Below are 15,661 nucleotides of genomic sequence, written 5' to 3'. Positions count from 1 at the left end.
GATTGGATGTGGGGTATGAAGGACAGATTGGAGTCGAGTGTAACTCCAAGGCAGCGGACTTGGGGTGATGGGGAGATAGTGGTGTCACCGACAGTGATAGTAAAGTTAGAAACTGGAGTAGAATTAGTTGGGGGGATTAGAAGAAGCTCAGTCTTGGACATGTTGATTTTTAGGTGGTGAGAGGCCATCCAGGAAGAAATGCCAGATAAGCAGCTGCTGATGTGGGAAAGGACAGACGGAGAGAGTGCAGGGGTGGATAGGTAGATCTGAGTATCATCAGCATAGAGGTGATAGTTGAAGCCATAGCTACTAATAAGTTGACCCAGCGAGGAAGTATAAATAGAGAAGAGTAGAGGGCCTAGAACAGAGCCTTGAGGTACTCCAACAGACAGAGGCAGTGGAGAGGATGAGTCACCAGCAAATGAGACAGAAAAGGACCTATTAGAGAGATAAGAGTGGATCCAGGAGAGGGCAATGTCACAGAGCCCAAGGGAGCTGAGAGTCCGTAAGAGGAGGGGATGGTCAACAGTGTCGAAGGCAACAGACAGGTCAAGTAAGATAAGTATAGAATAGTGGCCATTGTTTTTAGCAGAAAGAAGATCATTAGTAACCTTGGTGAGGGCAGTCTCAGTTGAGTGTTGGGGACGGAAGCCAGATTGCAGGGGGTCAAGCAGTGAGTTGGAGGATAGGAAGTGTGTTAGGCGATCGAAAACTAGTTTTTCCAGGACTTTAGAAGCTAGCGGAAGTAGTGATATGGGGCGGTAGTTTGCAGGAGAATTGGGGTCGAGGGAGGGTTTTTTGAGGATGGGGGTGACCTTTGCATGTTTGAAGGATGATGGAAATGAACCAGTAGTAAGGGATCGGTTGAATATGTGAGTAAGAGCTGGGGTGAGGGTAGAGGACAGAGAGGGTATTAGATGTGAAGGGATAGGGTCAAGGGGGCATGTAGTGAGGTGTGAGGAAGATATTAGGGAACTCACTTCATTCTCAGTGGTTGGGGGGAAGGTACTGAGAGTGTTGGAGGGGCTGACCGGGGGCGCAGTTGAAAGGTTGCAGTCTTGTGGTGGGATGTTGCTTCTGATGGTAAGTGTTTTGTTGAAAAAGTAATCTGCCAAGTCTTGAGCACTAAAGTCAGATGAGGGTGGTGGTGCAGGTGGATAGAGGAGAGTGTTGAAAGTGGAGAAGAGACGTTTAGGGTTTGAGGAGTGAGAAGATATGAGAGAAGAGAAGTAGTTTTGCTTGGCTAAGTGAAGGGCAGAGGAGTAAGAATAAAGAATGAACTTATAGTGCAGGAAATCGTGTTCAGAGCGGGATTTCCTCCAGGCACGTTCAGCAACACGGGAGCATTTTTGTAGATAGCGCGTTTGCTGAGAGTGCCAGGGCTGGAGCTGAAGACGTGGGGTTTTGCGTATTTGTGGAGGAGCAAGGGTGTCGAGTGCAGAGGAAAGAGTATTGTTATAGTGGTGTGTAGCAAGGTCAGGGCAGGATACCATGGAAGTGTGGGGAAGGCGTTTTTGAATAAGGTTAGAAAGTTGGAGAGGATCCACAGTGTGCAGATTTCTACAGGTGCGGAGGCGGGGGGTAGAAATAGGTTTAGCCTGTATATTGAGATTATAGGTGAGCAGATGGTGGTCTGAGATGGGAAATGGGCAACAGGTGACATCAGAAGGGGAGCAGAGGTAGGAGAATACCAAATCAAGAGAGTGTCCGTCAAGGTGAGTAGGGAATAGGGTGGATTGTGAAAGACTAAAGGAGTTTGTGAGTGAGAGAAGTTTAGAGGCAGCAGGGGTAGATGGGTTATCAATGGGGATGTTGAAGTCCCCTAAGATTAGAGCAGGTGTATTTGTAGAGAGAAAGTGAGAAAGCCAGGAAAGTTGTCGAGGAATTGGGAGGTTGGTCCAGGGGGGCAATAGATAACTGCCACCTTGAGGGAGAGGGGGGAGAAAATGCGGATGCAATGGACTTCAAAGGAGGAGAAGGAGAGAGATGGATGAGGATGGAGGTGCTGATAGGAGCAGGAAGGGGAAAGTAAGAGTCCAACACCGCCACCATGTCTCTCACCTGGCCTAGGTGTGTGGCTAAAGTGGAGACCGCCGTGCGTTAGAGCAGCAATGGAAGCAGTGTCAGAGGAAGAAAGCCAGGTTTCAGTAATTGCTAGAAGATTGAAAGCCTTAGAAACAAACAGGTCGTGAACAGTTGTAAGTTTGTTACAGACAGAGCGTGCATTCCAGAGGGCACAAGAAAAGAGAGGGGATAAGCGCAGTGGGTTAATGGAGATGAGATTGTTGGGATTGCGTGACCTTGAGTTTGTATTGTTGGGGACTGAGCGAGAGTGTATGAGTGTGGTGATTGCTGCAGGGCCAGGGTTAGGAAAGACATCACCAGAAGCAAGCAGTAGTAGCAGTGAGAGTGACAGAAGGTGAGAGTGGGACTTGTAGGAGCGCATATGACTAGACACAGGAGAGTAAGATGGGCAAGTATTGCTAAGGAAACAGAGTAGTTCATGAGAGGACAGCATAGGGGATGAGAGGAGGGAGGAAGAGATAAGGATAGTGTGGGGATTATTGATGTTATAAGGGCATGCAGTGAGTTTTAGGAAGATGGCAGACAGAAAGATCAGAAAGGACATAGAGAGCATTGTGCAGGTGTACAGTTAGTAAGGATTACCTGTTAGTGGGGTCTGCAGTTTCCCCTCCAGTTTCTAAACTCCATTTCTTAACTCGGCCACTTTGAATTTCAGAGCCAAGGCCTCAGAGCCAGCTCTCAGCTGTATATAGTAGTAAAATTAGGGTTGGAATGATTTGATTCAAGGCAGCTGTGTTACAAGTAGACTAGTTAGGAAGACTGGAGTTACACACTTGTAAATTAGATGGGGGGGGGGTGAGCAAATGGCTGGGGGATGCACACAGAAATTATACAATGGAGCTGATAACAATTATACAGAAAAAGTCATAAATTCAGACATCAGAGGAAATGCATAACAACTAGGGCATGAAATGCAGAGAAAGAAATGCATACCAGTATATTGAAAAAACATTAAAGGGACGTGGGATAACAACCAGGGCACAAAATGCAGAGAAAGAAATGCATACCAGTATATTGAAAAAACATTAAAGGGACGTGGGATAACAACCAGGGCAAGAAATGCAGAGAAAGAAATGCATACCTGTGGAGAGATGAGATGATGAATAGTTAGAACAATGCTTCATGTTGTTAGTAGAGCATTCTAGATGATAGCATTATGGATTTAACTCCATTTCTTAACTCGGCCACTTATAATTCAGAGCCACTTTGAATTTCAGAGCCAAGGCTTCACAGAACCAGTTCTCAACTGTATATATTGGTAAAATTAGGGTTGGAACTTATCAATAGAAATATTAAAAACACGAGATAATATTGTGACAAGTCCAAAATCACTTCCATTATCCCAAAGTGAAAAAACAAACACATAGCATTTCAGAGAGATATGTGAATGGCAAACTGCATAGTAACAAACAAGTCTGTATAACCCAACACACCAAGTATTGCACAAACAATCGGCTAGATTAGAAGTGTTGCGGTATGGCTTTTAACACTGAAAAAATGGCCATTCCAGCGTAATGGCCAGGAACGCATATTACGAGTCGTGTCGGTATAGCTGTAACACAAGCATTTTAGCCTGTAACGCAACGTCAATTCCGCACTTAAAAAAAAAATGACGTTTTTGTGTGGGATTTTTATAGTGCCGATATTACAGGTTGTGCGTTGAGGATAAAAAGCTTGTGTTACAGCCTATACCAACACGATTCATACCGTCATCTGAGAGCAGTAGTTATGGATTTTGCATAACAAAAATGTTTCACAAAACTCATACCTAAACTGTTACAAAGTATAGTAACACCCATAAACTACCTATTAACCCCTAGACCGCCGCCCTCCTGCATCACAATCAGTATTTAAAACTTATTAACCTCTAATCTGCTGCCCACCCACATCGTGACTATTAAACAAACCTAATAACCCCTAAGCCGCCACCAACTGACTTCGCCAACACTATAATAAAGCTATTAACCCCTAATCCGCCACTTCCTGACAAAGCTGCCACTATAATAAAGTTATCAATCCCCAAACCTCTGGCCTCCCACATCACTGCCACTAAATAAAGTTATCAATCCCCAAACCTCTGGCCTCCCACATCACTGCCACTATAATAAAGTTATTAATCCCTAAACCTCCGGCCTCCCACATCGCTGCCACTAAATAAACCTGTTAACCCCTAAACCTCCGGCCCAGGGATAGGCACAGACAAAGGCTGTGGTGGACATTTTCCAAAGTACAGACCTTAGTGAAGGACACCAAGGTACATTTGAAATTAATAACATTATTTTATAGTGCTTGGTGTTATTATACTGATGCAGATACCACTGACCCTATAACCAGCCCTCCTCTGGCTATACCCATGTGCCAGTGTCACTACTGTGTCATTATATAGTGCTGGGTGTTATTATACTGATGCAGATACCACTGATCCTATAACCAGCCCTTCTCTGGCTATACCCATGTGCCAGTATCACTACTGTGTCATTATATAGTGCTGGGTGTTATTATACTGATGCAGATACCACTGATCCTATAACCAGCCCTCCTCTGGCTATACCCATGTGCCAATGTCACTACTGTGTCATTTTATAGTGCTGGGTGTTATTATACTGATGCAGATACCACTGATCCTATAACCAGCCCTCCTCTGGCTATACCAATGTGCCAGTGTCACTACTGTGTCATTATATAGAGCTGGGTGTTATACTGATGCAGATACCACTGATCCTATAATCAGCCCTCCTCTGGCTATACCCATGTGCCAGTGTCACCACTGTGTCATTATATAGTGCTGGGTGTTATTATACTGATGCAGATACCACTGATCCTATAACCAGTCCTCCTCTGGCTATAACCATGTGCTAGTGTCACTACTGTGTCATTATATAGCGCTGGGTGTTATTATACTGATGCAGATACCACTGATCCTATAACCAGCCCTCCTCTGGCTATACCCATGAGCCAGTATCACTACTGTGTCATTATATAGTGCTGGGTGTTATTATACTGATGCAGATACCACTGATCCTATAACCAGCCCTCCTCTGGCTATACCCATGTGTCAGTGTCACCACTGTGTCATTATATAGAGCTGGGTGTTTTTATACTGATGCAGATACCACTGACCGTATAACCAGCCCTCCTCTGGCTATACCCATGAGCCAGTATCACTACTGTGTCATTATATAGCGCTGTGTGTTATTATACTGATGCAGATACCACTGATCCTATAACCAGCCCTCCTCTGGCTATACCCATGTGCCAGTGTCACCACTGTGTCATTATATAGTGCTGTGTGTTATTATACTAATGCAGATACCACTGATCCTATAACCAGCCCTCCTCTGGCTATACCCATGTGCCAGTGTCACCACTGTGTCATTATATAGAGCTGGGTGTTATACTGATGCAGATACCACTGATCCTATAACCAGCCCTCCTCTGGCTATACCCATGTGCCGGTGTCACCACTGTGTCATTATATAGTGCTGGGTGTTATTATACTGATGCAGATACCACTGATCCTATAACCAGCCCTCCTCTGGCTATACCCATGTGCCGGTGTCACCACTGTGTCATTATATAGCGCTGGGTGTTATTATACTGATGCAGATACCACTGATCCTATAACCAGCCCTTGTTTGGCTATATGCATGTGCCAGTGTCACTACTGTGTCTTTGTATAGAGCTGGGTGTTATTATACAGATGCAGATACACATCCAGTATTTCACTCAGGCTTTATTTTTTCCATAACTTATCACTCTGGCTATACCCATGAGCCAGTGCCACTACTGTGTCTTTGTATAGTGTTTGGTGTTAGTATACTGATGCAGATACCACTGATCCTATAACAAGCCCTTCTCTGGCTATACCCATGAGCCAGAGGCAAAACTACAGGGGGTGTAGAGGGCGCAATTGCGACTGGGACCCCAAAAGTGGGGGCCCAGCTTTCAAAAAATAAATAAAATTGTTTTACAATAAAAAATGTTGACCTGCCACTGCCTGCACTGATATCATGTGAGTGTGACATGATGCTTCACTAGTGTCTCTGACTACAGGGGTTAGTGTTTCTGTTTTACCTATTGGTGGTTATGTGTGTGTGTGTGTGTGTGTGTGTGTACGTATGTATGTGTGTGACTGTGTGTGTATTTATGCATGTATGTGTGTGTGTATCTGTGTGTATGTTTGTGGAACCAGCAAATTACAGACCTTGTTACTACAGCATGGGGGGACAGGGGGTAAACAGTGTCAGTCTATACAGTACCACTATATACAGTACGGGGGGGGGGGCTGGACAATGTCACAGACTACTGTGGTCACTTTATAAAGTATATATATCAAATTCACTTTTTTTTTGGGGTGGGGGGACCCTTCTTAGATTCTTGCACCTGGGCCCTGTGGTTTCTAGTTACACCTCTGCCATGAGCCAGTGTCACTAATGTGTCATTATATAATTCTGGGTGTTATTATACTGATGCAGATACCACTGATCCTATAACCAGCCCTCCTCTGGCTATACCCATGTGCCAGTGTCACCACTGTGTCATTATATAGCGCTGGGTGTTATTATACTGATGCAGATACCACTGAGCCTATAACCAGCCCTTGTCTGGCTATACCCATGTGCCATTGTCACTACTGTGTCATTATATAGTGCTGGGTGTTATTATACTGATGCAGATACCACTGATCCTATAACCAGCCCTTGTTTGGCTATATGCATGTGCCAGTGTCACTACTGTGTCTTTGTATAGAGCTGGGTGTTATTATACAGATGCAGATACTACTGATTCTTAAACCAGCCCTCTTTTGGCTATACTCATGAGCCAGTGTCACTACTGTGTCATTATATAGTGCTGGGTGTTATTATACTGATGCAGATACCACTGATCCTTAAACCAGCCCTCTTTTGGCTATACTCATGAGCCAGTGTCACTACTGTGTCATTGTATAGTGCTGGGTGTTATTATACAGATGCAGATACTACTGATTCTATAACCAGCCCTCCTCTGGCTATACCCATGTGCCAGTGTCACTACTGTGTCATTATATAGCGCTGGGTGTTATTATACTGATGCAGATACTACTGACCCTATAACCAGCCCTTGTCTGGCTATACCCATGAGCCAGTGTCACTACTGTGTTATTATATAGAGCTGGGTGTTATTATACAGATGCAGATACCACTGATCCTATAACCAGCCCTCCTCTGGCTATACCCATGAGCCAGTGTCACTACTGTGTCATTATATAGTGCTGGGTGTTATTATACTGATGCAGATACCACTGACCCTATGACCAGCCCTTTTCTGGCTATACCCATGAGCCAGTGTCACTATTGTGTCATTATATAGTGCTGGGTGTTATTAAACTGATGTAGATACCACTGATCATATAACCAGCCCTCCTCTGGCTATACCCATGTGCCAGTGTCACTACTGTGTCTTTGTATAGAGATGGGTGTTATTATACAGATGCAGATACCACTGACCCTATAACCAGCCCTTGTTTGGCTATACGCATGTGCCAGTGTCACTACTGTGTCATTATATAGTGCTGGGTGTTATTATACAGATGCAGATACACATCCAGTATTTCACTCAGGCTTTATTTTTTCCATAACTTATCACTCAATATCGCTAGCAGTCTCTTGACAAGCAACTAACTTTATTCACACTACATATTTTTTTTATTCCTATTAATTAATCAGAAATAAAAGATATACTAAGGTTGTGGCAGACACTGCAAGGGCTAGTCATGGACACCTTGCCTATCCCTGCTCCGGCTTCCCACATCTCCACCACTAAATAAACCTATTAACACCTAAACCGCCAGCCCCCCACATCGCAAAATACTAAATTAAACTATTAACCCCTAAACCTAACACCCCCTATCTTTAAATTAAAATTGCAATATAACTATATTTAAATAAATAAACACTTACCTGTGAAATAAAAATAAACCTAACATTAAACTATAAATTAAACTAACCCCTAAACCTAACACCCCCCTAACTTTAAATGATGTGAAATGTGACAGGTGATGATGACTAAATAGCTTGTTAGTTTGATCCAATCATTATTATTGTATTGTGACTAATGTGACATCTAACGTACAGTTCTGCTCATACAGATATAAATGAATGTACAGAGAGAGACCTGTGTAGAAATGGACATTGTGAGAACCTCAGTGGCTCATTCAAGTGCATCTGTTACACTGGTTATGCAGCTGAATATAAGGGAACAACCTGTGTTGGTAAGTCCTGCTAATCACATAATATTTTATTAAGTTATAAAACAGTGTTGTTATTTTCTAATCATTATGTACAAAACACAGAAGGAAAAAGGTGCACTCTCTGCACACGTGTTTTTTATGGTATAAGACCCCTGCTCACAGTAAAACTATATAGCAAACTAGAGCACCTTAAACAATAAGCCCCTCCCCAAACAGCACCACCCATAGGGTGACCATATTGTCGCTTTAAAAAGGGACAGATATGAACAATACATATGTCAGGGCTGTTTAAAGAAATGTTTTGAATATGTTCCATTATAAGAACCCTGACATATGTATTTTTCATATGTGTCCCTTTTTAAAGTGGTAATATGGTCACCCTACTTATTAACCCCCACAGAGGAGGTTTCTAGCACTAAAACTACATGCTCTAATTCATTACAGTGTGTAATTTTATTACTAGCGACCCTGCAAGTCTATTCGCTTATTAATAGGGTGACCATATTGCTGCTTTAAAAAGGGACACATATGAACAATACATATGTCAGGGCTGTTTTAAGAAATGTTTTGAATAAGTTCCATTATAAGAACCCTGACATATGTATTTTTCATATGTGTCCCTTTTTAAAGTGGTAATATGGTCACCCTAACCACCTACCAAGATGGTTACCCCATACACACCAACTTACAAATAACACACATGAAAAACATGAAATAATAATCTGACAAATCCAGAATCACTTCCATTATCCCCAAGTAACTTAAACAAATAATATAATATCAGATAGGTATGTGAGTGACAAACTGTATAGTAACAAACAAGTATAAACTAACACACATGTTTAGTTTAACCAATGAGAGTAAACAGTATAATATATATATATATATATATATATATATATATATATATATATATATATATATATATATATATATATATATATATATATATATATATATATATATATATATATAAATATGAAAAAACATTGTGTTACTTTATATAAAATCTCTTCATTCAGTATTTTGAAAAATGTAGTAATGTTAAAAGGGGAAACTGAATTATTTAATAGGGTGTTAAGAGGGGAAATCAGGGTGTAGTCTTTGAAGACCTAAGCAGACCATCCCGCATCCTTAGCATTTCAGGTATTATAGGAGCATTCTCTACCTCTTTAAGTCTGTGCAATGATGTTTTTTACTCTGAACATGAAACGGTAGGGAAGAAACCACTGATACATCTACAATTTAAATAATGTTCTTCAGGTTAAAGAGAAGATGTGGGAGGAGAAAGAGATTAGGGGGTTCCAGGAATGCTATGAAAGATGAGAGTGCACATATTGTAACTTTGTGTCATAAGAGGTATTGATCACACAGATACTTAGATACTCCATCAAACTGTAATCAACCAGGGGTAAAAATAAAATGATAAGTTTTTCCATTAATAACAATGTTCATGTTACGTTAGTTTATTAAAGAAAGGCCTGCATGTTATAGAATACAGATTCCCTGGATACTTTTTGGACATAAATTGGTTCTCTATAAAATCATGTTCACATGAGACAGCTTATCCCTGCACACACTATTTTGTGCAGTGAAAGGTTCTCAGAACTGATGGAGGGGTAAGCTACTCAAACCTATCAGAGCTTGATCAAATTGATATAAATGACCCTCTTAATTGCTGTACTTCTCTTAATTAATACCAATAAGAAAATGTTACCTCTCCCTTCTGCAAAATTTTAAGTATGAGATCTAATCATTATTATTGTATTGTGACTAATGTGACATCTAACGTACAGTTCTGCTCATACAGATATAGATGAATGTACAGAGAGAGACCTGTGTAGAAATGGACATTGTGAGAACCTCAGTGGCTCATTCAAGTGCATCTGTGACACTGGTTATGCAGCTGACTATAAGGGAACAACCTGTGTTGGTAAGTCCTGCTAATCACATAATATTTTATTAAGTTATAAAACAGTGTTGTTATTTACATCTCAATGGGAGGAGAGTCCACGGCTTCATTCATTACTTGTGGGAATTAAGAGCCTGGCCACCAGGAGGAGGCAAAGACACCCCAGCCAAAGGCTTAAATACCTCCCCCACTCCCCTCATCCCCAAGTCATTCTTTGCCTTTTGTCACAGGAAGTTCGCAGAGAAGTGTCGGAAGATTTGGAGTAGTCTCTTATGGAGGGTAGTACTCTTTGAAATGGGACTGGAGGTTTTAGTAGTCCTGTCAGCCTCTCAGTGAGAGCATGGGTGAAAGTTAGAGTCGGAGATGGAGGGAGAGTCTTTCTGCAAAACCATCACGACTCAGATTAACAGCTCCATGGGCAATCAGAGTTGACGAGTTTCACTGCCTGCTTTCTTCTCTCAAGTCCATGTCAGGAGCAATGCTACTAACCTGTCACACTTTAAAGGCCATGTTCCTGTTCCATGACATAGATTCTGGTAAGATTGTTTCATTTATACTCATATGATAACGCAAGAAGACAGGGTCACAGTGTGTCTCCTTTTATCTATATAGAATCAAGGTTTAATACCTTCAAAAAGGGGGTTATTGAACAGGGGGGGATTTGTGCATAATATTATTTATTGTGTTTAATGCTGCGACATGTGTGAGATGAGGCTCTTGTCAGTATATACCAGGTTATAAATATAAATTATTTATTATTACTCTTTAAAATAACCTCCAATTAAAATGTATATACAAAACAATTAATATTTATTCCTAAATTCTTTATATTAGTTACATTTATATGCACATTGAATTATATTTAAATAGAGACTAGCTTGTGAATCAATTATATACGTTTATTCCATTCTAATATTCTATACCACAGATCATAAAAATATTTCTCTAAAATTAACCTTACTTACAATAAACACCATGCATGAGAATCCCAGCACAGTCTATACTTATCCAGCTTAGTTCACTCCAAATATCAGAATATGGACTATTAGCTTAACAATGCTTAATTAATAACTACCAGGGATTTAATCACAATAACCAGTTTATGTACAATTCTGAAAAAGTTCACTATAATGACAGACTTATAAATCTGGAGTGCAAAACCCTGTCTAGCAAGTAAATTACTTAGCTGAATATGACTGATTCTAATTTACACAGGGCTATGGATATAACTTAAAACACCAAATATGCAGCCAGATTACGAGTTTTGCGTTATGGCTGCCTCGCTGCTAACTTGCAAGTTATTTAAACCTAACAGCACAAGCGCGTAAAAGCAGCTCACAGCAGCGCTGGTATTTGGCTGCGGTATGGAGCTCAATGGAGCTCAACGTAGTCATATCGCCCGCAAACGCCAGACCCATTAAAAATGCCCTTTTCAGGGCAATGGTGAGCTTAGTTTTTTTAGGTGGGTTTTTATTTGGGGGGGGGTTGGTTGTGTGGGTGGTGGGTTTTACTGTTGGGGGGTTGTTTGTATTTTTTTTTTACAGGTAAAAGATCTGATTTCTTTGGGGCAATGCCTCGCAAAAGGCCCTTTTAAGGGCCATTGGCAGTTTAGTGTAGGCTAGGGTTTTTTTTATTTTGGGGGGCTTTTTTATTTTGATAGGGCTATTAGATTAGGTGTAATTAGTTTAAACATTTTATCATTTCTTTTTTATTTTGTGTAATTTAGTTTTTATTATTTTTTGTAATTTAGATAAATGTTTTTTTGTAATTTAATGTATTTAATTTTAGTGTAATGGTAGGTTTTAGTGTAAGCCATGTTAGGTTTTATTTTACAGGTAAGTTTGGTATGTTTAAACCTCCTTTAAATGACGTCATCCAAGATGGCATCCCTTGAATTCCGATTGGCTGATATAATTCTATCAGCCAATCGGAATTAAAGGGTAAAAATACTATTGGCTGATGCAATCAGCCAATAGGATTGAGCTTCAATTACGATTGGCTGATAGATAGATTTCTATCAGCCAATCGGAATTCAAGGGACGCCATCTTGGATGACGTCATTTAAAGGAACCTTCATTCTTCAAGAACCATCGAAAGAAGAGGATGCTCCACGCCGGATGTCTTGAAGAAGGAGCCGCTCCATGTCGGAAGGATGAAGATAGAAGATGCCGTCTGGATGAAGACTTCTGCCCGCTTGGAAGATGACTTCTTGCCGTTTGGATTAAGACTTGTCCTGGATGGATGAGGATGGATGTCCGATCTTCAAAATCTTTGGGGGTTAGTGTTAGGTTTTCAGGGCAATGCCTTTTTCAGGGCAATGGTAGGTTTTTATTTGGGGGGGGGGTTGGTTATGTGGGTGGTGGGTTTTACTGTTTGGGGTTATTTGTATTTTTTTTTTACAGGTAAAAGAGCTGATTTCTTTGGGGCAATGCCCCGCAAAAGGCCCTTTTAAGGGCCATTGGCAGTTTAGTGTAGGCTAGGATTTTTTTTCATTTGGGGGGGTTATTTTGATAGGGCTATTAGATTAGGTGTAATTAGTTTAAATATTTTATAATTTCTTTTTTACTTTGTGTAATTTAGTGTTTATTATTTTTTGTAATTTAGATAAATGTTTTTTTTTTGTAATTTAATGTATTTAATTTTAGTGTAATGGTAGGTTTTAGTGTAAGACAGGTTAGGTTTTATTTTACAGGTAAGTTTGTATTTATTTTAGCTAGGTAGTTAGTAAATAGTTAATAACTATTTAATAACTAATGTACCTAGTTAAAATAAATACAAACTTGCCTGTGAAATAAAAATAAAACATAAGCTAGCTACAATGTAACTATTAGTCATATTGTAGCTACCTTAGGTTTTATGTTACAGGTAAGTATGTATTTAGTTTTAAATAGGAAAAATGTAGGTATTAATTGTAATTTTTATTTGGAATAATTTAAATTTTGTTAAAGTTAGTGGGTGCTAGGGTTAGGGTTATGTTAGGGTTAGGGTTAGACTTAGGGTTAGGTTTAGGGGTAATAACTTTAGTATAGTGGCAGCGATTTTGGGGGCAGCAGATTAGGGGTTAATAACAGTAATGTAGGTTGCGGCGATTTTAGGGACATCAGATTAGAGGTTAATAAGTGTATGTAGGTGGCGATGATATTGGGGGCAGCAGATTAGGGGTTAATAATATTTAACTAGTGTTTGTGATGCAGGAGTGCAGCAGTTTAGGGGTTAATATGTTTATTATAGTGGTGGCGATGTCCGGAACGGCAGATTAGGGGTTAATTATTTAATTTTAGTGTTTGCGATGCGGGAGGGCCTTGGTTTAGGGGTTAATAGGTAGTTTATGGGTGTTAGTGTACTTTGTAGCACTTTAGTTATGAGTTTTATGTTACGGCTTTGTAACATAAAACCCATAACCACTGACTTTTAGGTGGCGGCACAAATCTTTTAGTTATGGGCTGTACCGCTCACTTTTTTTCCGGACAGGCAAACTTGTAATACCGGCGCTGTGGAAGTCCTATTGAAAAAAGGACTTTTTAAAAAGTGCGGTAGTTACGTTGCGTGACGGCCAAAAAAGTGTGCGGTACAGCTGTACCTACAAGACTCGTAATAGCAGCGGTAGTGAAAAAGCAGCGTTAAGAGGCTTTTTCACTCATAACGCAAAACTCGTAATCTAGCCTATGTTCTTTTAATTACCAGATGCAATTTAACTATAGCCTTAGAATACCTTTGTTTAAAATATTAAATATATATTTAACAATCGCATACACTTTATAACATAAACCAATTGAGTGTTTCAGCTTTCTCAGATAAGTCCAATTCACCTCATAAATAAGAGAGGTATTTTGAAATATGGATAAGAAAAGGTAGCCCAATTTCGCTTATAGTGACTGTGTCCCAAAATGGCAGCAAGGTTATCAGTCAACATTTTAGCAAACAAAGACCCTTTTTTCTCCTATGCGTGAGCTTTTCAAGTGATAGGCCCTGCATCTGTTTTGTAATCATTGGTGAATGTTTGGATACGCCCCACGGAAGCTTGTCTCTGTGATAGGCCCTCGGATCTGAACATCTCTTGGCTTATTGGGATTATACCAGTTTTAGTCCACTAGGGGGCAGCAGACAACTAGAATTGCACTTTCCTTATTAGCACTGCTAATAGCTTACTATCGACTAGATTACGAGTTGTGCATTATGAGTGAAAAAGCAGCGTTATGGCTCTTTTTTACTACTGATGGTATTACGAGTCTTGCAGGTACAGCTGTACCGCACACCTTTTTGTCCGTAACGTAACGTAACTACCGCACCTTCAAAAAGTCATTTTTCAATGGGACTTCCACAGTGCCGGTATTACGAGTTTGCCTGTCCGGCCAAAAAGTGAGCGGTACAGCCCATAACTACAAGATTTGTACTGCCACCTGAAAATCAGTAGTTATGGGTTTTATGCTAGAAATCCGTATAATAAAACTCATAACTAGAGTGCTACAAAGTACACTAACACCCATAAACTACGTATTAACCCCTAAACTGAGGCCCTCCCGCATCGCAAACACTAAAATTCAATTATTAACCCCTAATCTGCCACTCCGGACATCGCCGCCACTATAATAAACATATTAACCTCTAAACCACCGCACTCCCGTATCGCAAACGCTAGTTAAATATTATTAACCCCTAATCTGCCACCCCCAATGTCACCGCCACCTACATTACACTTATTAACCCCTAATCTGCCGCCCCCAGACTCGGGTTTATGTTAGGGTGTTAGGTTTAAACATACATTTTCTTTCTCCATAGGAATCAATGGGGCTGCATTATAGAGCTTTACGCTCCATTATTGCAGATGTTAGGCTTTTTTTTAGACGGCTCTCCACATTGATGTCTATGGGGAAATCTTGCACGAGCACATATAAGCAGCTCACAGCAGCGCTGGTATTTGGGTGCGGTATGGAGCTCAATGGAGCTCAACGCTGCCATATCGCCCACAAACACCGGGTTTTGAAAACCTGTAATACCAGTGCTACTAAAGGTGAGAGTGGAAATAAGTTGCAAGGCAGCCATAACGCAAAACTCGTAATCTGGCCATATATCTTTTAATTGTATATTTAATGTACTCACTATTTCCTGATATTAATAAACTTATCTGGTTAACATACATGTCCCATCTGATATAATTTAGTATGTATCTATAGAGACTAAACATGAGCACATCTCTAGTAATATTTTAAAATGCATTTAAAAATCACATTTTTCATGATTTAAAAGGATCATAATACCTTTAGCATGTGTCAAACTAATATCTCAGTTATCATCTTAATATCACATACATACCTCTTGCTGAGTGCACAAAAGCCTGCTCTCCTTCCTGCTTGTCTCTCCCATGCCACAGCCACTGCCCTGCCCCCCGCCTCCCAGCCTGAGACCATCCTCCTTGCTGCCACAGACGACATCCT

The 15,661-nt window shown here is 40.5% G+C and overlaps 1 protein-coding gene across 1 annotated transcript in view; it reads left to right on the top strand.

Moving 5' to 3' along the window:
• Nucleotides 1-15,661, top strand: part of LOC128646845 (latent-transforming growth factor beta-binding protein 4-like) — a 377,095-nt gene that overhangs the window by 177,476 nt on the left and 183,958 nt on the right. The window contains exons 6-7 of the mRNA XM_053699646.1: nt 8,213-8,335; nt 10,125-10,247. Of these exons, the coding sequence (XP_053555621.1) occupies nt 8,213-8,335; nt 10,125-10,247 (246 nt within the window). The remainder of the gene's footprint in view (nt 1-8,212; nt 8,336-10,124; nt 10,248-15,661) is intronic.

The sequence above is a fragment of the Bombina bombina genome, chromosome 2 (assembly GCF_027579735.1).
Source record: "Bombina bombina isolate aBomBom1 chromosome 2, aBomBom1.pri, whole genome shotgun sequence".
NCBI classification, from domain to species: Eukaryota; Metazoa; Chordata; class Amphibia; order Anura; family Bombinatoridae; genus Bombina; species Bombina bombina.
The sequence above is the reverse complement of the archived record's forward strand: the minus strand, read 5'-3'. Positions and strand labels throughout refer to the sequence as shown.